Below are 24,454 nucleotides of genomic sequence, written 5' to 3' on the forward strand. Positions count from 1 at the left end.
TTTTTGGCAAGCAACACCAGTGTATAAAGGAGGCTTCCGAGTCAACATACCGTATTGTTGGCCTCGCTCTTGTGGATCTTGGCCTGCAGAGATTGGACCTGAAGCTGAGCCTTCTGCAGCTCGCTGACACACTGCCCTGCTGCACATTCATATTGGTTCAGCTGGCTCTGCTGCTCCTCCACAAGACTCTGGAACACCAACACACACACACACACACACAGAAGGTTTGTTCACACTTTGGCCTAATGAGATCACAATGGAAACGACTAACAAGCTTCGGTTTGTTTGCTATTAATCAATTTTGGCGCTTTAGATTGGCGATACTGATGCTTTTCACAGTTACCAACAAAGTATTCTATTCTATTATTGAGACCGTCTGCTGTGACTCTGAGCAAACAGAAATGCCTTATTTTCAACTGAGAATAAGCAAGATAAATTACTGATTTTACGTTTTTGTTTTTATATCCAACTTCATGAATGTGGTTGTATTTATGGAGATGTGTGCGATCCGTTGCCAAAATAACTAGACTCAGTCAGAAATCTCAAAACCAACGACATAACATCCACCACTGGGGATTGTGTAAAAATTCATGTCAACGCTCAATCGCCCATTCATGCGCGCACTTTGCTAAAAGCTGCACTCTGACGACAAGTCTCTAAAGCAGTGTGCACGCATGTTCATGTGTAACAGTGAGTGTGTACCATTACCATTACTATCTTTTAAATAAATCAGTGGCGCATCAGTGCTTCTGCACTTCAGTTGTGCAATTCTAGTTCATCTTTCACAACTTCCTCTGGGCAACAGGAAATTAGTACAAGGTACAGTATGGAGTCAGACCACAGGTACCAAATACTACAGATCCAAATGAAAGCTGGGTGTTTATTAGTGGTGCATTCAATTAATCGATATGGCAATATATCGACAGAACATCCGATAGGTGAATCGATCGAGGCTGCTATATCGATACGGCAATAAACGGCATGAATTATCTGGGTGATCAGTGTTGACAAACGTACCTGTGTTTAACGTTATCAAAGCCCCCCTTGCAAGTTGCAATGCACTCCCTCTTCCCATCCCAGACCCCTTGTTAGGATGTTTAGACATTTCTTTTTTAATTTAAAGATCTCTGTGGGCCTGAAAGTGTTTTATTGTATTTGTGCAGCTCTGCATCGTGACTACGAGCTGTGCGTCCTTTTTCCAAGTTGTACCTCCCGCGGTCAGCACCTCCCCACTATTGGTGGGCGCTCCTACCTCTTTGTTTATTGCATTTGTGCAACATGGACATTATTTTCAATAAACGTATAATCGATATATCGATATCGTGGCCGCTGTATAGTGATACATATCTATCGTGAGGTTGCCAGCAATATCCACCACTAGTATTTATTTAAATACAAATATAGTGTCTTGTTTTTTTTTTTCTTTCTGGTTGAATGCTTGGTTAGTCCATCACAGCATTCAGCAGACGTTTTTGTTTTGTAAGCAGGCCGCTGCTTACAAAAAAAATACAATTGTTTTGTTAGACTTCATGTACAGGCATTACATATAAACGCCAGAATAATAGTATAATGATAGTAATGCTCTGATGAAGGCTCATTGCAGAAACGTGAAATGATTTTTGGTGCTTGCCAATAAAGAAATGGAAATGTGAGTAATTTTGGGATGTGCTACCTTTTTGGATTTTGTTTTTAATTTCTACTTTTTTATGTATACTGGATTTGGGTTTAGCACTCTCAAAAACCATTGCTGATGCACAACCTCTTTTTCTCATTTAACCAGAATAATAGTGTAGCAAAAGAGTATTGCTGTACTACTAGCTAGTGAAGACAGTGAGGTGGTCTGACATTGCGTGGGTCTCTTTGCCTCGAGGGCTCTTTGCGAAAATAGGCCAGTTGTAGAGTCACTGTGCATCTTCACATCTAACCTACTTAAGTCAACAGCCCTGGCTCCACGATGACTCTCTCTCTCCCCCATCACACACACACACACAAAATGCCAGCTTGTTCCAATTTAAGAGATATATATAGTGTTAGTGTTACCAAAAATACCTACGGTATGGGTTCTGTATATTTAGAGCCTGCTTGCGCAGATTGGTTAAAGTTAGCCCAAATAACATCAAGTGTTGGGTCTTTTATGTGCCTTTCCAAAGTTTGCCACTTTCAACCTAATTTCCTTGTTTTTGGTATTCAACATTGAAGATTATAGTATAAAATAAGGCTTAAAGATGTATTTTACATTAAAACACGTTGCTTTATTTTCACCTATTTGCACCTCGACAATTTTATTTTACTTGCTTTATTCGATAACAATTAGATACCGGTATTCGATATTAATTTGATCAGACACTCCTCACTCCTATATAAGCCCATTCAACTTCAAACTCCACATGAACTCAATGAAAACACAGGGCCCTGGTTATGGTGACTGATATTTCTAAAGCATGAGGGGACCCGGGACATCATGTCATGTTTTCTATTACATTTACTTTTCTTACTTACTTACTTAACTTTTTTGTTTAAGACATTAGACATTTAAAATAAAAAATGTAGTTGGAAAATTATGCAGTAGGACAATATCAGTCACCAGAACCAGGGACATTAATGCATGTAGTTTGAAGTGGAATGGTCGTGTTGGACGGGGACGTGATCTAAATTGAATCAAGTTGTCTGCGGTGCACACAATAGCCTGAGTAGAAAAGTGTTTTAAAATGAAATACCCATTTAAATTAAGTGGTGATGGGATGGGTGCCATCCCTGTCTATCTGATGATTGTTCATTTAGGAAGGGAGGGTTTAAAAGTCTATAGACTTCTTCATTGTTTGAACGATACTGCCAAGACACTAATCCACGAGGGGATGAAACTGCTTTGCATGAAAACAGAAACTTGACTCTAGAAGAATCCGTCATCTGATTCTGGTCATGCCTTGTGGTCTCATCTAGCTGCTGTAATGCTTGTCATTGTATGAGGCTGCTGGCCCAATGCCTCCAGTTCACTTATCCAAGTAAAACATTCTGAACTGTATTCAGATATCAGACATAAACCTCAATTTGAAATTGCACAATATTTTCTTAATTTTAAAAGATTATGCTGTAATTTTAGAGCTATAGACAATTAATGCTCGATAGGCATAGCTGATTTCCTCATAGATCTCACACACACACACACACACACACACACACACACACACACACACACACACACACACACACACACACACACACACACACACACACACACACACACACACACACACTTCAGGATATCAGGCCACGATGACGTGTATGGCAGCTTACCCACTCCTGACCTGAGCGCTAAAGTAATACTCACTTACAAAGACAATTACGCTGCAATGCACACCCCCACACTGTAGCACACATGCTCGGTGGAAAGGCTATAGGCAGGATTTGTGTGATTGGCGGCTAGATTATGCAGCTAATTAACCAAGAAATGGGTATCTAGCGCTCCGGCAGTAGAGCCCCTTATGCCTGCCTGGAGGTTTGTGGCTCGATCTGCAGAGATACCATAGGAACCACTCGCTAATGTTGTATACACAGTACAATCCCTATTGTTAATTTATCCATTTGTTACTTATTTCCCTGAGTCATACCTAACTCTGAGAGGGTAGAAGGGTTAGGGTACACTACATATTTGTACCCTCTCAGAGTTACAAATGGTTAAATTAACCCTAAGGATTTGGCTGTGTACCTGGTGCGGGCGTGGAGGTGGGTACTCTTTATACAAATCCTCCCACAGCTCCGCCATCTCGGCCAGGTCCAGATGTCTGTCCATCTCCACGTCCAGCCTGATAAGAGGGGCGTCCAGCTGGGACATGGGGACGTGGACGCCCCGCTCTCCGTCTGGACCGCAGAAGGACATCCCCAGGACAGGATCGGGGAACGCCAGCCGGACGCTTCCGTTTCCAGTGTTGTCCTCCTGGCGGACCAGAACCGGAAGCTTGCTGCCCTTGGGGCTCCGGAGCGGTCGATGGGGACCGCAGGTCTGGAGCAGCCCGAGGGCCAGGGACAGGTGGGACGTGGGCGAGGCGAGCGCGGCGGGCCCCATGTGCTCCTCCAAGAGGCAGTCGGACATCCGATCGCCCAGGGGATCGCCGATGAAGCACCGCGCGCCCCTCGCATGAGCCGAAGGCCGCTGCATGGCGCATTCCCCCGCCGTCTCCAGGGACTCCACGGACGGGCTGGAGCTGGCGCGGCCGGCCAGCGTGCGGTCGCTGTCCGACGCCCGGCGGGACGGGTCCCGAGAGCCGCCGCCGCCGGGCACCAGGGTGAGAGACGAAGGGGCGTCCTCTGTGTCGTCCTCGTCGCACCGCCCATCGCCGCCACCAACACCACCTCCCACGACGCTGGCGGAGTAGCGCGTGGAAGGGCCGCAGGACGTGCTCCGAGCCAGCTTCCTGGGCACCTTGCACACCGCCTCGTAGTCGGAGTCCGCCACCCGCCAGTAGGCGCAGCCCCGACACCTCCTGGGGGTGCCGGCCGAGCAACGGTGCGATGTGGCAGCTGTGACCTCCGACCCTGAGGCGACATTGGGACACTGAGAGTGGTGGTGGTGGTGACAGTCGAGGTCGTCATCGGCCCAGGACTCGTACAGGGAGTAGACCAGGTCCTCCTGGAGCAGGGCGCAGTACTTTGCGTGGGTAAGTCCGGACATGTCCACCACACCGCCCCCCGGCCCCGCCACCGCCACGCCCCCCTCCTCCTCCTCCTCCTCCTCCACGCCGTTGGTCTTCTGGTAGAGCCCGCCAATGCACTGCCGCAGCCGGTGCTTCTCCTGGAGCAGGCGCTGGAGCCTCTCGATGGACAGGGCCTCCACGCGCGCGATGACCGTGTCGAAGCGGTACATGCGGTCCAGCATGAAGGTGCACTTGGAGCAGGCGAACTCGCCCCTGCCGTCCCGCGTCAGCTCGCGGCCCACCGCGTGCGACAGCAGCACCTGCAGGTTGAGCTTGGAGGCCGGGTGGAAGATCCACCGCCGCTGGTTCCCGCAGAGTTCCCGCGCGCAGATACGACAAGACTCCTTCATCTTGAGGTCGAGCATTACGCAGGCCAGAGGGCGGGGGAGGCTTTGGTGATGAGGAGAGAAGGACGTTTCAGGTACTGGACGTCAGAATTGCACTTCACCGTGCTGATTTGATCAGCGATCCCACAGACAACAGAGTCCTCATCGCGTTATGTCATCAGGAGGAGGTGTGAAGCTCAAGCATGCATTGATTATTCATGGAAGGTAATAGAAGCAATGAGCTCTCTGGCCATAATAGAGACCCCATATGTCTCAAATAAATAAAGTTGGGAATATCGGCAGTTTAGATGCTGCAAATAAGATTTGGTTTGAAAATAAGACATATGATCAGTTGAGGTAGACAACGTCAAGATTAAACAAATAACCACTATTATATTTTGAGAAAAATATATATTTGTAATATATGTAGCCTTATAATCTGAAACGATTGCTGAGCTGCAAACGCCAATGTCATTTGGGACATAGCCAAAGCTGTGACGTAAATATGTATTATCGAGGAGAGATAGAAAGACGGTAAATGTCAATGAAGGATGACGTCCCAGCCGCGCCGCTCCTGATCTTGAAGGTGCGACGGCAATATTCGTGCACAACGGTTCCAAAAAGCATAAATAAAAATAAATGTCAAGTCATCCAGATTCCATCAGGTCATTTATTCATATTAATCTTCTTGGTATATTCCTTATTCTCTCGTCAACGGACAAAAACGTGCGTTTTTCAAACACACACACACTGACACACACACGCGTTCGGCGTTCCTCTGCATCAGTTGGCTGACATGGGAGCCGACCGAGCGCTCTCAGGTTGTCACTGCCGCCGGTGAGCTCTGCTCGGCTGCCATTTAAGCTACTACTTCCCGAGGAAGTCCGGCTGCTCTGAATGCTCCATATTCTTCGGTATTAAAACATGACTTGTGAAATCCTTCATTCATTCCCAGCCAGAACGGCAGAGAGAGAGACACAGAGGAGCAGCGTTCTTTCCGTAGTGCCGCTGGAGACAGAGCCTTCTGTCTGGACAGAACAGAGCAGACCTGCAACGGCAGACCGCACCATTCACACGCACGGGGGAGGGGGTGGAACGGCGCGGTGCATTCTTCGCATGCGTCTCGTTTGGTTGTAATTATAAATCACAAGTCGCTTTCGCTTAGCAAATCGTTGTTTATTTTAACTTTAGGCAGAGAAAAAAATCTGAAAACCTCGCTATCGTCAGCTTTACCGTGCATGTCCGTTGGAAGAACACAGTGCGACTCCCCCCGGGGACGGTGCTACTTCTCGCTGCCCAGTCTACTGAAGCTCTATACGCATCAGTGAACAGGTTGAAATGCTTCTACACACAGTAGCATAATACTAACATTACATTAGTGACGCTCTGATAATGTAGTGTGTAGAGTCTACACACTACATTATCAGAGCGTTCGTCTACACTGTAGACGAACTGAAACGCGTTAAATTGGATCGCTGAACACACTCCAAAAGGAATATTCGAGGACCAGGATATTCGCAAATAATATGTTTTTTAATATTATTATAATGAAAGGAAAAATGCATTCCACAGAACTTACACCAGAATATTTAATTCATGCAATAGTATTGCAATATGTTGTCATACCGGTATGTGCTCTCTTGTGCAAACAGAAATAGGCCTACAGCATAGTTGTTCTCCCTTATTTGTCCACCCCATTTCCCCTTCCAGGTAGTTGCCAAGTATAGCCGCCTATTATTTGTTTTTGATGGCAATATGATCTATATGCTAGCTTCCATACAAACATATAAGTGCTGTTCTGTTTTAGTTTCTATCTATTCTATAGTACACCAGGTGAGGTTTGCCTGGTGACTCAGTTAATTCACAGACCAAATGAGACCATGTGCTGCTAGTCAGAGCGAGGAGGACCCGTGTTCGAATCCGACCCCTATCTGGTTTCTCGCCTCCCCACTCTACTCTCTCTCTCCCTACCTTGGTTTCCCTACATCATTTACCTATTTGAAATGAAACATTAAAATGCACTAGACAAATCCATCCACTGTACCGAAATAAAAGCTTGTGTGAAGTGATATTTCTGCAGTAATGATGCAACACATTAATTATATAAAGCACTGTAAGCAGTCATTTATCAGGTTATTATTATTATACATATTGAATCCAATCCCCTTTATTTATAAAGCACATTTTACAACTCAAAGTTTACAAAGTGCTGTACAGAAGAATAAAACTAAATACACTGTAGATACACACAGAATAAAAGCAAACACACAATACAAATACAAAACGGAGATACAAAACATGGACCATAGAAACTCAACTGTTGAACAACTGAAAACCCTAGCGTCCATATTCCTGGGGGACGAAATATAGCCGGCGAAACTCGCAACACATTTGGCCACTTTTCCACCAAAAGAACTTCGGTTCAAGAACTTGTTTCATTCTTCATTTCTTTTACGATGGTTTAATATATCACATCTGCATAGTGACACGCCCATGCACATTGGCTCCCACTTCAGGGCAAGAAGAATTCTTTTTCCGAACCAACTTTACCAATTGAATTTGGTTAAAAAAGAACAGAACCGATTCTACCCTGGTGGAAAAGGGGCCACTTATGACCGGCTATTTTCAAAAAGATTTGGTGTAGACTGGGAAAAATGGAGCTGTCATAGTATAGAGCCCATGCCGGTCAATGACGTAGTACGTATACAGTGTTTAAGAGGTTACAAAATACAAAGTGCTGCTAATACTCGGTGTTGCTATGCAACGTTTTGTCACACAGAAGTAGGACAAATCCATTCCTATTCTATATGTTCTATTCTATTGTCTGCATAAGATGGCACAGGTGCATCTGGGAGATTGCGTAGCTATCCATCTGTGTGCTATCAGACAAAGAGCTGCCACATGCTCCACAGGGGATGAAGGAGATACAGGGAGTGTCCAGCCTCCGTCCTCCTCCACAGATCAGCATAACGGGGCAATAAAACTGGTTACCAAGGTGACACATGCCCCCACTGGCAGTGCAAGGAGATAGGGCAGCTTCACTGTAAACATCTAGATTTGACTTAACCCTGAGGGTCCATTTGGTTCCATTTGTACCCCCTGTGAGTGTTAACTGTAGGATTTCACTGTATGGAATGGCAATTGCTTCGGCCTAAAACTGTTGCTGGATGCGAGTTGTCGCGGATTTTTTTATGAGGTCAGCATGATAATGATCTGGCCTTTTTTTATAATTCTTATTCTATGTCATATTGTCAGCCCACTCACAACTCACAGGCAAATCATCACGCTCTGGCTGAAACATGTTAGCCTGATGTAGCATAAATTGCAAGAAACGTGCATCTGTGACTCATTTGCCTTTAAAAGATTTTTATAGTGCCATATATTTGAACTTAGAATAGCCTAATTAGTGATTTTGTTACGCACGGTTAAATCTACAGTGTTAATTTAACTGCAATAATGGAAGCGTATAGGTATTTTTTTTGCTATATGAATTGATCAGCATGGGACTGTCAGCTGTATCAGGGATCTGAGAGCATTTATAAGTCAAACACAGACCTCCCCTGTCATGCATACAGACGTTCATGCATTTTTACTGGTTTAAGTTGGTCTCCATGGCAAACACAGCTTGTGCCTGAGTGCATACACACAGATGGTCACGTTCTCACACCGTGACTGAGATATCTGACCATAAAAGCCCCCAGGCTTCTTCTACGCGGACTTCATGGAAAACATCTTTAATGAGCCTGACCCCGTGCACCCAGAGCAAGTTGACTTAGCATATTCTGCTCAGGGTTTCCTGAAAATGCGAATTTGAAGCCTCATGAGGACTTTGATTAGAGTGGGCTGCATTTGAAGTGTGATGATGTTGTCCCTTTCAAACTGATGTCCCTATCTTGGGCATGTCATTATAGGTGAAAGAAAGAAAAATCACACAAGAATTCCCCAACTAAAACAAAACGACACAAAACAACTGCACTGTGACGTGACACATTGTGAACTTGTAGATCAGGTATTTTCGCTATTCGCCATACAATGTACAGTGCTTAAGACATTAAAGGGACAAAATTGTATATCACCTGACACAGCCTGCTGTGTTGTACCAGAATACAAACATGATTAGAAATCAGCAGTTGAGAGCCCTTTGATTTATTTTCCAGAAACGAATAGTAACGAAAACGTTGGGCAATCCTCCTGTCATTAGATCCATAACATTTATTTCTCATTATCATTTCATAATGTGTCTGCCATCTCTCTCTCATTGAACATTGGAACATATGAGTCATTTCTGTTCGTAAACAAAACGATGTACAGGGCAGAAATATCAAATATCTTAAATATAAAGAAATTATTAGCTGATCTACAAGCTCACGTGTCATGAAGTGACAAATTGCTGTAAGCAAAATCTCTCTCTCTCTCTCTTTCTCTCTCTCTCTCTCTCTCTCTCTCTCTCTCTCTCCAGACTTAAGATGCATCTTAACGGTAATGCCTGTGGTGTCTGGGGAACCAATTAAGAGCTCTCCTAGCGGGTGTCTGTCTGAGACCACAGAACTTGATATCCAACATCCATAAAGTCTCCGAGCACCCAAAGGTCATCTCAACCCATATCGACCAGCCAGCTGAAACCGGACCCTCTCCAACATGCTATCCAACACAAGTGGCTGCACGCATGCAGTTGCACCCATCCATGGAAGATGTAAGCACCGTGAGAACGTATGCCGCACACACACACGCGCACATACACACACATGCATGCATGCCACACATGCATGCACTATTGCTAAAAATGTGCACAATATGTACTGTACCATTCATTTCTGAGCATAGTTGCATAGTACAATGCCATATTTGTCAGATTTTATCAGAACAAGAACTGATTTAGTTCCAAACTTGCCTGTCATATTTTATAGAACGAATAGGTGTCCAATAACACTTTCAGTCACTATGTCTCTCACGCACGCACACACGCACGCACGCGCGCACACACAGTGTGAAATCTGAGCACGGGGCCTCCCTGGCAACGGCCTTTTGCATCCCTCAGACTTAGCTGATTTGCAAGTTAAAATGAACACTCAAATTAGAACCTCAACTCGACAACAACATTGAGCAAAAGAAATATCCCTGAAACAAAACAGTGAGGCGTTGAGGCCACAGCCAAATGCCAGATGGATGGACTGAGGCTAAACAGACAGACACATTGATCAAGCTAAATATGGTAGTAATGACTATTGATCCGTCAAACCAGTGGAGTGCAATGATTCACCAAATATCCTGGTTGAAGTCACTGGTGTCAGACTAATGGGCCATCTCCATTTGTTCCATTTAACTGAAGAGAAAATTCTCCCCTGTGGGGAATCAATCTTGCTAGCAACGAGGGGATAAATAATGATGTTTGGGCACTGTGGTGGGCCCAGTGTGCATTCTGTAGCCTCCCTACACGGTGCATTGTCTCTGGTGATGTGTACATTTTACATTTGGAAAAGTGGAACGATATGTGAATCACTTTCAACCTGGCATTTTTTTAATCCTAAACAAGCACAAAATATGTGCAACATGGTGTGAGCTTAATAGATCATCTATTTTCGCATTGTGTTTAAAGTAAACACAATGGCATTGTGTAATATTGTGCCATCTAGGTTGCGGATTGTTAGTGTGAGAAGACTCATAAAAGTGCCACCTTATTTGTATATGAGACTGTATTAATAACTCAGTTCCTCTTTATTTAGGCCCCTGATTTGAATGATTTCATGGACATGACTACAGCTCATGCTGTTACTGTAAACACTAAACAACATGACAAAATATAACATCTGTGATGGATGGTTTCATTGGTTTGGGCCCAGTAACTCACTCACTAACCTCGGAAACCCAGACGTTTTATACTCACTCACCCACGGCTAAATATTTACTGGTCAGATTGTTGAATTATATTTGTATTAATAAAACTAATAATTCACCATATCTTTTCATGGGGTGTAATTACACAGAAATTACAAAAATGATAGCCCTTTGACTCATATTTTCAGTCTCTACATGGTGCTTTCCAGAACATGCCTTGTGTTACCTCTCTCCATAGGAGTCATAATGCTATTTCTAACAAAACAACATGCTCCCATTGCAGTGACACAACACTGACCCCCGCTGGTCAAACTCTGTAATAACATCTTGTGCCTTCATAATTTCATTCAAAAGTGAATACATTTTCCATTCACCTTTCTCATGAAAATGTTCATGAAATGTGACATCCATAACTTTGAGGGGCAGAATACTAACAATATTACTATTACTACTACTACTACTAATACTACTACTACTACTACTACTACTACTACTACTACTACTACTAATAATAATAATAATAATAATAATAATATAGAAAGTGACCCCTACCTGCATCTCCTGTTCAATGCGTAGTCTCTCCCGACCCAACTCTTCCTGGTAGAACTGTGAACAGAAAAACATGGAACAATTTAAAATGCAGGCCTTTAGCAGACGCTGTTTATCTGGAGCGACTAAGGGCCGCAGTTTCGGCGCTGTAGTGCCGAAATGATTTTGGCTCGTCAGAAATTTTCAGTAGCACAGAAGAGCCGACTTTATAAAATGCCAGGTAAACAAATGAACCTAGAATCTGTCTAAATGACATGTTATGTAAATTACATTTTAACCTTTGTATAAGACTGCATGGTCGTCAAGGCCAGGTCAAGTGCTACACGCTGAGGTAAGACTATAAAAATGCCTCCCTGCTTGGCACTATCAGCATCAATGGGTTGGATTGGGGGTCAAATCAACTAATGATTGCCCTGAAACTGGGAGGTCAGGGCTTCGATCCCTGGCCGGGTCATACAAAGACTATAAAAATGGGACCCAATGCCTCCCTGCTTGGCACTCAGCATCAATGGTTTGGATTGGGGGTCAAATCAACTAATGATTCCCGAGCGCGACGCACCCTGCGGCTCACAGCTCCAAGTGATGGGTCAAATGCGGAGAACAAATTTTCCATTTTGTTCCATTTGTACACTGTCAGAGGTACATGAACACTAACACAGTACATGAACACTAGTACTGTGTTGTGTCCATGTGTGTGTATTCATGCCTTTGTGTGTGTCTGTGGCATGCACGCCACACAGTATGTGCGATGCACGCATGTGTTCCAGCAGGTACTTCTTGTCCCAGTGCCCTACATGAATAGCCCTTGAAACAAAGCTGTGGATTGTCACATCCTCTGGTCTCTCTCCCTCTCTCCCTCTCTCCCTCTCTCCCTCACTCCCCCCCTCTCTCTCTCTCTCTCTGTCTCTCTCTCTCACAGTCATTGTGTCACTACGTACCGCAGGGAAGCTCCCCAAAACCGCTAACAAACTTTTAAACTAATTTGACCTACTGGCAGCATGCCCAAAACAAGTTTCACTAATTGGACATCGCGATGGTTTGTGAGATGAGCCTCTTTACACTGAGACAGACACACACTTCATATCGTAAGTATGAAGTTTTGCCCCACATTTAGCTTTTTAATCCATGTCCGTCGTTTTGTTTATTTTTGAAGCGTCAAGATGGCTTCATCAGACACCTGAATTACTCAAAGTTACTTCAAAGTTAGAATATCTTTCATTTTCATCGTTGGACACTTGTAAAATGATTACAGGTTATATTTTTAAATCTACTGGAAGTAGACGGACTAACTTAGAAGTAGGTGAAACTTGGCCCAGGCCGTAGCGTAACGGTCTGGGCACCGGACTGGTGATCCAGTCGCAGTGTGCCGCGGGTTCGACTCCCGGACCCGACACGGCCTTTACTGCATGTCATCCCCCCATCTCTCTCCCGTTTCCTGTCAGCCTACTGTCTGTCCCTTCAAAAATCAATAAAAGGCGTAAGCCGCAAAAAAATATCTTAAAAAAAAAAAAAAATAAGTAGGTGAAACTTACTTGATGTTATTGTGAAGAAATTGACAGACTAAAAAGAAAAAAAGGCAAAACAAAAATGCTCTAATAAAATAATATTCATGATTTTCAAGGGGCATGTGCCCGCCTTGCCCGTGCATTAACCCATCATTGCACACACATAGACCCTCTTCTAGATGGCACGGCCCATACCGTGAAGCCCCGTTGGAAAGTTGTTTCTGTATACTGACCTGATGAAGATCTATTGAGATCGAAACGTTGTCTTCCTTTCAATAAAGTATTCATTTACCTAAAGAATGTTGTGCGGGCCCTATACCTCCTTTCCATGACTGCCTTGTTGGCCCTGCACCTACTGGCGAGGTGCGTGTAATGACAAACGCCTCCCATTCTGTGGACATTTGACTGTGTAGCCTACCGACAGCCAGCCTACCTCCACATCTTTGTCCTTCTGCAGTAGAGATGAAGTCACGTCCTCCAGCTGTGCCTCCAGCTCGCCCACTCTCTGGGTGAGACAGTTCTTCTCTCCACTCAGTTCTGTGATCAGAGCATCCTTGGAGCAAAGTTCGTTGGTCAGCTCCTCGATCAGCCTGCAAATAAAAACATGACACAGTGCAGGTTTGAATTTGTTCTCGAGAGACTAAGATCACAGAGTAACAAGTTGGCTTAAATACAGGGGTCCTTATTCTGGGGGTGAACACTCGAAAATAGCTGATATGCAAGCTTACAACTGATCGGTTGGTTATTTTTGGGGAGATTTGGTGTTGCGAGAACAAAAGAGAACTAGCATAGAGGCCTGGGGGACCGCACAGAGTTTAAGTGGTTATTTGTTACTTTAATATAACCACATAAAGCATTATCCAATTATAGTGGTGGTATTGAAACATGTGTTTTTTAATAATAGTCGCTCTTACAATGTTTTGATTTGTATTAGTGTGTGGAGTGGGGACCCTCTAGAGACCTGTCAAGGTCCCTGATCCCCACTTTGAAAACCACTGAGCTACACCAGTCTTTGTACCTGTCCTTGTTGGTGGTGGGTGGAGGAAGGGCAGCGAGGGGTTTCTCGTCCTCCTCGGGGAAGTCTTCCATGGGGGTGTCGAGAGAGAGCAGGGAGGCATGGGAGTGTGATCCAGCCAGGGAGGCCATCCGTTCAGCCTCGCACCTCGCTAGCTGGGCCTCCTGCGACACACATGGTGGGAACAAATGCACACGGTGAACTGGTCTGGTTCCTGACTGACTGTCAGTGGTGGACAATGTACTCAACAACCTCAGTACTTGAGTCAAAGCATACAGGTATACTCCTATATAATATGACTTTGAGTACAAGTTAAAGTTTGTACTTGCTTAAAAGATTATATTCACTTAAAAAATAAGTTTGGGTCTTTTTATCGTATACAGTTTTTAATTTCATTCTGTGCCACGGTCATGCACAGTCGAATGGCGAATGGCTGCCTCAGGTCTAAATGGGTTCAATGTAATTCGTTACTGTCCACCACTGGTTTCTACCCAGACGGCGGTGCCAGTTTGACAGGAGACATAGAGCAGAGCGAGTCCACCACCCACCTCCCAATCTGGGAACCCATTGGGCAAAACAAAGGAAAAAACAGCACCCTCTTTTCCTTTGGCCCGAGTCAACAGTCTGTCTGGAGAAGCTACGCAGTACGCACCTCCTGCAGGAGCTGGATCTTGTTCTCCAGCACCTCCTGCATGTGGTCAATCTCCTGCCGTCTCTCCTCACAGTGCCTCTGCAGCTCCAGCTCATTGTGATTGGTCAAGCTCTCTGCTGTTGTGCTGTCAGGGCGTGGGGGGAAAAGAAAGCATTGATAAGTCATCGTTGTCATATAACACTTTACATAAAACCACTCCAAATCTCTACAGCAAAATTTGAGAATAGGGATGTTGGGGTTCGAATCGTTGAAAAAAATCACACCTGTGTGAAGAGAGTGGTGCAACCCCCCCCCCCCCCCCCCTCTCTCTCTCTCATTATCTCTCTCTCATTAGCAGGCAACAGTGGCAGCACTATCTCTCTCTCTCTGTTTCTGGCACAACAGCGCCCCTACTGATACTCATAGTCATACTGGTGCTCATAGTCACATAGGTTAACACGGACATAGTCACATAGGTGAACACGGACATTGCTGTTCCTTGGAGTGGTTGCACCACTCAAAAAGACTGTATAGCTTCCACTAAAGACAAACATGTTTTGTTTGTTTGTTTTTGTTAAAAGGTTAAAGCTCTATGTTCAGATCAATAGTGATCGTTGCTATGCAAACGTTTGTTTTGTTCGACAAAATTGGTATCCTGAGTTGACCCGACAATGTGTTGTCCGTTTACGAAAGAGCTGGAGAGACAGGGAGAACCCCTGCTACAGAACAAACAAATACTACTCATATAGCAATGATTACTTTTAGATTATAGAGCACTTATTTTAACCAAAGAATATCAAGCAGCACTTTGAATGGGCTGCACGTTAGTGTCTTAAAAATCAGTTTGCACATGATCAAGTGTGCACACGCACGTTCACACATGCGTTCTCACACATTTTACGGCATGTTCTATAAGGAGCGAAGTGGTGGTCGAATGTGTTTGGGGACGTGACTAATGGCGCCGGGGGACAGTGCATGATGTCACCGGCATGATGCTTTTGTGTTCATCGGACGGACACACAACACCACCCACTTATAGCTCACAGACACACCCTCAGTGTTGCTTTTTATGGGGTTCATTCAGAGGTTTAACAACAAGCTTACTGGCACACACGTGTAGTCAATCTCAAAACATGTTTGTGTGGGACAGCTGAGACCTGATTTTTCGTCTTTTTCTTTTACTTTTTGAGAACATGCTTCACAAAAAAATATATGAAAATATGAATACCTAATGGAAGACAAAGGTATTCATATTTTATGCATTTTTTCTTTCTTAAACAAAAGGCAAATTTCCTGTCGCTGTTGTGTGATATAGAGTAAGTATAAATTAAAGCTGCAAGACAGAATTATTCTAATGAATTTAATTTTATTTGAACCAATTTGTACGATATATGTTAATCTGCAGGTGGTCTCTCTGCTCTTCCATAAAGTACCAAAAGTAAAAGTACTCATTCTGCAGAATGTCCCATTTCACATTTTCTTTTGAAAATATTAGCTTAGATTGGCAATTTTCAAATCACCAAAGTATAATGTGCTGAAGTGGTTTAGAGTGGCTGATAATGTTTTATAATACTAATACAAATCATCAAAGTAATATGTTAGCAAATAATTGTAATGGAGTAAAACTACATCATTTGCATCTGAAATGTAGTGGAGTATAAGTAAAAGTATTGAAAATACTCAGTAAAGTAAAAAGTACAGCATTTAGTACATGGTTACTTGGTTACTCTCCACCACTAGGTCCAATTTAACAAGTCTGGGGGAGTTGAGTGCTCTAGCTTAACATGAGCTATTCTCTCACCCTTCCGACACACCACTCCTACAATGAGCATCTGTTTGTGCCACTTTAGTCAGTCCAAAAACATCTTATCCCAGAATGTACACTCCCAGAATGGTACACAGCGCCACTCTGTCGCCGGCCAGTCCACGTTCAAACCTATCTCTGTGTACATTTTTAACTTCTGTCCTGCAGCTGCATGGCCGTCGGTGGCAGCTCAAATAACCGGGAATTATTTTGAAAGCAGACTGAGCTAATGCTATACCGGCTAGCTGTCTGTGTCCTCGTCACCCAGCTGACCAGTGAGTGAGGTGACGCCTTAAGGAATGTGGAATGTCTCGCGTGTGGCCAAGGTCAATGCTCCTTCCATTCTACGACGTAAATCCAAGATATCTATGTTTAGAGCAAAGCAATTATCAATTCCTTCGTGGGCTTATGTAAAAGATGAGTGAATAAATGTGACAAATATTTCAATCATCCTGAGGCTTGTAGTTTAAACACCTCTCGTACAAGCAAGCGCGTGGCCATTAGTAATTCATTCATGTGTTCATCACCTTGCAGCTGGTATAAAGGTGGCGCTGATGTTATTAACTTTTTGTGTTGCAGCACGTAATGTAATTTGGGGTATCAGTGGCCACTTATTTGGACACAAATAACATGGCAGCCAACGTCGTTGACTTCATCACCGAAGAGTCTGTGCAAGCGTGTCCGGCGAGGACACACTGTGAAGGCAGAACTGCCAGTCAAAGCGAAGACTGGCAGTTCTCTGCCTTGGTGCCTTGGCAAATGCTCCCTGTGTGCTATACAGTCCCTGGCTGAGATACATTTTGGGGTCCTAAACATGGAAAAGGTTTGAGAACCACCGGTCAGTTTCGGATCATGGGCCAGAGCGGTGTCAGGGTTTGAAATTGGAGGTATTGGCTTTCCCTGCATGCTGTACTGTAGGCCTGCTAACATATCAGCATATCAGCAGTGTTCTTCTGGCTCTGGTCAGCGGAGTGTGTGTGTGTGTGTGTGTGTGTGTGTGTGTGTATGCGTGTGTTATGCGTGTGTGTGTGTGTGTGTGTGTGTGTGTGTATGTGTGTGTGTGTGTGTGTGTGTGTGTGTGTGTGTGTGTGTGTGTGTGTGTGTGCGCGTGCGAGTGTGCGCACACGTGAGTGTGTGTGTGTGTGTGTGTGTGGCGTGACCCATGCTTAATCTACCGTATGTTTGTGCACTACAGTATGTTCCTTCACAGATACAGTGGACTGTAACATGATAGCTGCTGCATGCATGTTCCCATTCGTGTGAATCCTGTCTGCTCCATGTCAATAAGCTGTTCCATTCACAGGTATGTGCCCCTGCGCCTGCGAGTGTGCACACGTGCACGCGCGCGCGTGTGTGTGCGTGCACGTGTGTGTGTGCATGCGTGCCTGCCATCTCCACCTGCTGCATGAAACATGATCTAATTGAGAGATGAAGTGTTACCACCGCCGCTATCGTGGCGAGAAAGAGAGAGAGAGAGAGAGGAGAATCTGAGGAGAAGTCCCACTGATCTCCGACGAGGGGCACAGTAAGTCCTCGCCAGCTTTGGCGCACGCACGCACAACCACCCACACACCTGCCACAAGATGTTTTGGCAGTCTGGCATAGAGGACTTAGGCAATCACAGCCTTGTTATGCAGTTCCATGGGCCATCAAAGCAGGACAAATAGTGTGCTTGGCTGTTTAAACCTGACTAAATCACATAGTGTTGCTGCATGCCGGCACTGTGCGTCATGAATTAATCATATAGTCTATATGACTCTGGAAAACATTTGGATAATTGGATCATGCTGTGTATGGCTGGTCGTAAAGGGCATGTCGATAGGGGACAGGACACTCTAACTATTTTACTGTACAGGCATGGCTGGCTGTATGGAAAAGGATTCACGGTATTATGCAGGCTGAATTCTGCTTTTGAGCTAGAAATGTGAATCTCCCTGTGGTGTTCTTCTGATTCCATTTGAAGGCGATGAATTGGTTCCGACGCAGGTTAACACCCCGATAGCCCAGGACGAAGTTCACCATCCTTTCAATTAGTAACACCCAGCACGAGATTGATCGAAAAAGACGGAGGTTATTGATATCAAAACCGACACAGCCCACAGCCTGGGAGCGCCTGTTGCGCAATCTAAAACGTTAATAACTCTTGATCTAAATCATAACGTCTAATTCTAAGAACAGATCATGTATTAGACGGCCCACCGCTATAGACGCGGTAGATTTAAATCATACCTCCCGTTGTTGTCGATCGCCTCTAGAGTGTTTTGGCTACATCGAGCTGCTCCAGCCACATCCGGGATAACATCCGGGTCCGTCGGTAAAAGTGCTCCGCTACTATAAATCGCCGGGCGCTATGATTTAATGGATTAAATAGCCCCGGGGTGTGATCGGGGTGTTAATGACTGACTGGGAGAATCTTCACATTCATTCGAGATGTGTCAAAATGACATTGTTGTGTGTGCGGAACTTACAGGGCTTTGTGCAGATGCTGCTTCTTCTCTTGGAGCTCCTGCTTCAAGCTCTCTACTTCCACCTTCAGCTCGATGTTCTGAAACACAGAAGATCAGAATGAATATGGTTATCAACTCATCAATCGATCCATCATTCAAAATGTATCCGTTATGGCCTGCATGGGCCGTGGCTCAGCGGTCCAGGCACCCTGGCTGGTAGCCCAATCTGGCAGTGTACCCAGCGGGTTTGACTCCCGATCCCGACAGTCTCTCTCCCCATTTCCTGTCAGCCTACTATCTATCCCTCTAAAAAAATATAAAATAAAGACGAAAGCCACAAAAACAAATTAAAAAAAAATGTATCCATTAGAACGAATCAATGAATAAATGAATCAATCAATCAGTTGGTCAATCAAATCAATATTTTTTATTTATTTTTATTTCAAGGACCCTCAATTTTATATGCAATAGGCCATGATCACCAGCCCATATAGCTCAGCTCTGAGAGCGTACAAATGGAACCAAATGCCATTACAGACCTGTATGGGTCCAATTGGTTCTTCACTATCAATGTACTGAACGTGAACTCCCTCAAGGACCCTAGCGGCACTTTGAGAACCACTGCTTTATACATTACATTCCTATAAAGTATAAATAATATAAAATATAAACAGAGCTTCATAAGTCTACAAGTCTGGGAAAGATGTGTCATACTAGTGACAGACTGGCACCCACTAAATTATCACCCTTCTTCTAATTCATTCACATCTGCTGTTTCAGGTCATAAACCCGACATAGCCATTGACTCATTTGAAACATACATGATATCATTACTGATAGTACATAGCATAGAAGTTATACTTATTATTTTATTAATAATTACGGTATCTCACCCCTAGTTTGGAGTCATATCTGTTGTGCAAGTATAGTGCTCACAAACTCCAATCATTGGGTAAAGGTGTTATGTCTCTACCATTACCATTTAATGAGAATGAATTAGTTCATTTTAATATTTAAAAATAAAACAAATATTTAAACTCATATACACACAGGGACAAGGCAAGCTACTGAGCCCTGCTGTCTGAGAATTTACTAAACGAGGGTCCAAAAGGTAGCTGGGTGTGCATGTGGAAGCAGGTCATGTTAATGCCACATTGCATGCACTAAATTCTCACCCCCTCCACCCAGAGACTGTGCCTGTAGCCTCACCCCCTCCACCAAGAGACTGCGCCTGTAGCCTACTATCCATGTCTCACCCCCTCCACCAAGAGACTGCGCCTGTAGCCTACTATCCATGTCTCAAGCTCTGCCTTTACAATACAGAGACTGCGCCTGTAGCCTACTATCCATGTCTCAAGAGACTGCGCCTGTAGCCTACTATCCATGTCTCAAGCTCTGCCTTTACAATACACCTGTTTTAGCCATCATCATTTGCGCTGTCCTGACTGTCCAGTTACGGAACATCACTCCCATTGCGCTGCTCGATCTGATCATTTGCAAATACCTCCATGAGGGGCGAGCTCCAAAAGTGGTCTTTGGCATAACACTCTACAAAACGTGGCATATACCACTTCTCAAAGTAGCATGCCACTTTACAAAGTGGGACCACTTTAATAACTTTAATAACAGGGTGTCATAGGGTACATTTACTCACTCAAATCCAATCTAATTAAGGGCTTTATTGGCATAAGAAAAACATATGTAACTTACATTGCCAAAGCAAAAGATTGAACAATATGATCAAAACAAAATGTATATGTACAATTGAAAGTCTGAATCTCACTCACTCACTCACTAGAGTGGAGAGTACAAAAGTACTTTCCACCACTTTTGCCTCTACTCCTGGAAGAGTATAAATTGTCTAAAGAGATCAAGTCGCTAAACAAGCGTGTGTTTTGCTGACAGAGGAAACTGGAGCACATAAAGGAGACCCGCGTGAACCCGGGCGGAGCGTGCCAACTCCACACACACAGAAAGACCCCTGTCGGGTTTGAACCCAGGAGTTGATTGATTTGATTTGATTCGTTGGAGATGTAGGGTTGTCCCGATCCGATCACGTGATCGGAAATCTGGACCGATCACGTCACTTTCAAATGATCGGAATCGGATCGGAAGCAAAAAGGACGTCACTAGTATCAATATTTTATCCATATCATGATATTAGACTGGATATTGTCTGTGATCTTGGGTATTGTACTATTGTGATATGGCATAAAATAATATAAATATCGGATGGGGAACAAAATCGGTATCGGCAGATAATCAAAATCTAATGAACGGAATCGAATCAGGAGCCAAACAAATTGATCGGGACATCCCTATTAGAAAGAATGAACCCTATTGTCAACGACGACAGGCGTGCAGGCTAAAACAGGATAACACGGTAAAGTCCAGAAACAGATCTGTGTGTGTGTGTGCACGTGTGCGTGTGTGTGTCAGGCTGGGTGTTGTGTATCGCCAGCAGGGTACATTTCTGTGTACTGTCATGACATGGGAGTATATTTAGAGCTGGGGAATGCAGCTCTCATCCTCATGCAGGGCCAAAGGCTAAACTCCACACTTTGTTTACACTACCTGCTCCCACTGGCCTGCGGTGCTGCATGCTGGGAAGTAACTATAAGTACATTTACTCAAAGTACTGCGCTGTATAAGTACAGTTTTGAGGTACTATGACTTTACCTCTACTCCATCTCAGAGGCAAATACTGTACTTTTTACTCCACTACAATTAGACAATAAGAAATACAAATAGGACTGCTTTAGTTACATTCTATGGGATCATTGACAATTACACCCCACCCAAGAGGTCATCTCCAATCCATTCAATTGTTGTGCTGAATATTTAGGGATCTTTAACAACCAGTCCTATTAAGAATACTTTGCAGATTTAGATTATTCTGAAACATACATTAACCAATTAAGCTCTATTTTATACTTTGTGCATACGAAAATAGCAGTTTTACAACGCGTTACTTTGTGACATGTTTCTGTAGATCTGCTGTTGTGCAAAATGCATAATGAGGACTTTTACTTTTGGTACACACGCACGCACACACGCACGCACGCACGCTACTTTTACGTGCAATGTTTAAGGAAAACAACTACTTACTGCCACTTTAGCCTGGCACGGGGCCTGTTAAATGCTTTTATATTGGATGAGGGGACACAGGGATTAAGAACGGTGGGAGCGATGGGGCTCATGTTTTCCAGACTGACCTTAAAGTCCAGGGAAAGGACAGTTTATCCATCCACCTGTCCGTCTGTCTGTTGGACAGATAGCTGGCTTCACTGGTTTTATCACCTTTATTACTGTAGGGCTGTAGGTCTCACAGTGAATTGTCATCACTCCCTCAGCCAAGGGCTGTCATTCGTTATACGTTTTATTCTTTACACCTGGACATTGGATGTTCTGTCGGTTTTTGGATTGTTTTTTTATCAAGTCTATACTCTATGTCCGAGTCTGGGCACTCGGCCACTGAAGCCGGATTTATACTTTGACGTACGACAGTGTCGCTTCCCAAAAAACAGCCGATCTACAAGCCCACACAGCGCATCACATCTTGACGCGTTATGAGCTTGTACATCTGCCATTTTCCGTAAGACACACACCATCGTACGACTAAGTATTACTGAAGCCGATATTGTCGCATTGTTACCAGTGGAGAGATAGATAGGTTGACAATGTCTCCGCACACAAATCAGATCTGATCACTTGTAAATAAACAGTGTGAACAGTCACTCCTCACAATCTACACTACAACAAAGGCTTTGTCTTGCCTGTTCTCCCCTTTCTTATCGCTCTGGGTGTTAGAGGTGTTACAGTAGCCTGAGCCTCTCCTCTCTCTCTCTCTCTCTGCCAGCCAGCCAGCCAGCAGCACAGTCTGTTCTCGACACTCAAAATGACCTGGTTTGCACGTGCAGCGCTGCATGCAGTCCGTGTGTCCTATCATTGCATTACATTGCATACTGTACATTTTCCAGGCAGGCCCACCAAAGGGGGCTTCTCTACAAACACGTGGGGCTGGCGGTGGCTCAAGAGGTGCAGGTCTGGGAACCGGGAGGTTTATACTCGCCCGCCCGCGGTGTGATCCTCGGCTCTGCCTGGCATTGTGTCGAAGTGTCCTTGAGCAAGACACCGATCCCCTGACTGCCCCCGACCAGCAGATTGTTGCCTCTGCCGTCACATTGTGAACGGTCGAATGTAAATTGACACAAAGTGAAAATGTCTAATTTTAGGTATTATCAAGCCTTGATTTACTCTACAAATTCACACTTGTGTGAAGTGGCGGGCACTCTTGTCATCATACATCATCACATTCCGGCCAATCACTTTTCTGTCCTCACTTTTTAAGCCCTCAGCCAATCAAATCATCGCTATGGGGTACACACGCACACACAAAGCTGGGCATAGGAGGGACCCTCAAAAAGAAGTGCACAACACACGGCTTACGTAAGTCATGAAGCAATGAATCTAAAAAAGGCTTGATTTATACATAGTTGCACGCCACCGGCACGCATGCATAAATCAGGCTCAACTTGCGTAATGTGCTATATGTATATCCGTCATATGTTGCATATGTCCGGATCACATCTTCGACACGTACCAATGCATAATTAATACTGTAACGATGAATAAAGTACATTGCATTTCAGAGCAACATGTTTGTTGAGAGCCATGTGGGACCACTTGGATGTTTTCCTGTTCCAAAGCACGTCTCTATATAGCAACGCCATCCCAGTGCACATGCTATTTTGGCCCCGGCGGCCTCTGTGCCCACAGCAACAAGCTCCTCTTATAACCTGACCAGCAATGAGAGACAGGAGAGGGGCTAATATGATAGGGTTGGACATGAGCCCTGCTATAGTGCTGCCAGAACATGCAGCTCACACACAGTCACGCACCTCAGAAGATACATACATACTTACATAATATGTATGTACTAGATAGATAGATAGATACTTTATTTGTCCATTCGGAAATTTGTTTTGTGCACAGCAGTCATCAGGATATGCATAAAACATATACAAACAAACAGATCACACAGTACATAGACAATATAGAAACAATGCCAACAGAAGGCCACCAGTCATAGTTCCAAGAGGCATCACATCACACTTTATGCACGGAACTGAGATGGGGCCTGCTTGTTCATAAGTCCTATACTTATGGGAACAAACGATCTTGAGGCCCTAGCCTGGTATATTGGCTGTGTAACGGGTCTCATACATTGAGGTCATACTCTCAAATCGTACCCCAGCTATTTTGCTGGACACGTTGATGATTTTATGGAGTTTGTTCTTATTAACCAATGATAATGAGCCATACCATGAAACAAAACAAAATCAATGCACTCTCCACAAAGGATCGATGAAAAAGTGCCATAACATTTCTTTCCACGTTATACTGTCTCAGTCTGCTGTATGTATGTGCAGTGGTGGAAGGAGAATGAAGTAGCAAAACTTAGTGTAGCAATGCCACAATGTGGAAATATTCTGTTACAAGTAAAAGGCCTGTATTCAAAACGTTTACTTTGCGAAACAAAAAATAGCCGATCTACACGCTTGAATATTTTCGAACAACTGACGTATAAAATAGGGCAAACTACAAAGTAACTGGCCTGGGCCGGCCGAGCGGTCCAGGCACCTAGGCTG

General features: G+C 44.3%; 2 protein-coding genes across 5 annotated transcripts in view; both read right to left on the bottom strand.

The window, feature by feature from the left end:
* The window catches only part of LOC310870935 (myomegalin-like), a 68,112-nt gene that overhangs the window by 38,813 nt on the left and 4,845 nt on the right, over positions 1-24,454 (bottom strand). For all 4 annotated transcript variants that reach the window (XM_083782317.1, XM_083782318.1, XM_083782319.1 and 1 more), the window contains exons 2-7: positions 18,825-18,901; positions 14,574-14,697; positions 13,925-14,085; positions 13,340-13,496; positions 11,405-11,458; positions 51-188 (exon numbers count right to left, since the gene is read on the bottom strand). In XM_083782317.1, coding sequence (XP_083638443.1) covers positions 51-188; positions 11,405-11,458; positions 13,340-13,496; positions 13,925-14,085; positions 14,574-14,697; positions 18,825-18,901 — 711 coding nt within the window. The remainder of the gene's footprint in view (positions 1-50; positions 189-11,404; positions 11,459-13,339; positions 13,497-13,924; positions 14,086-14,573; positions 14,698-18,824; positions 18,902-24,454) is intronic.
* Positions 3,481-5,934, bottom strand: LOC310870512 (uncharacterized protein; the record flags this gene model as incomplete). The annotated part of the gene is made up of 2 exons (XM_083781748.1): positions 3,707-5,934; positions 3,481-3,510 (listed from the first exon to the last, which is right to left on the bottom strand). Exons 1-2 carry the CDS (start codon positions 5,054-5,056, stop codon positions 3,481-3,483), a joined length of 1,380 nt encoding a protein of 459 aa, XP_083637874.1. The 5' UTR covers positions 5,057-5,934.

This window comes from Protomyctophum parallelum (assembly GCF_964188405.1).
Source record: "Protomyctophum parallelum genome assembly, chromosome: 14".
In the NCBI taxonomy this organism is placed as follows: Eukaryota; Metazoa; Chordata; class Actinopteri; order Myctophiformes; family Myctophidae; genus Protomyctophum; species Protomyctophum parallelum.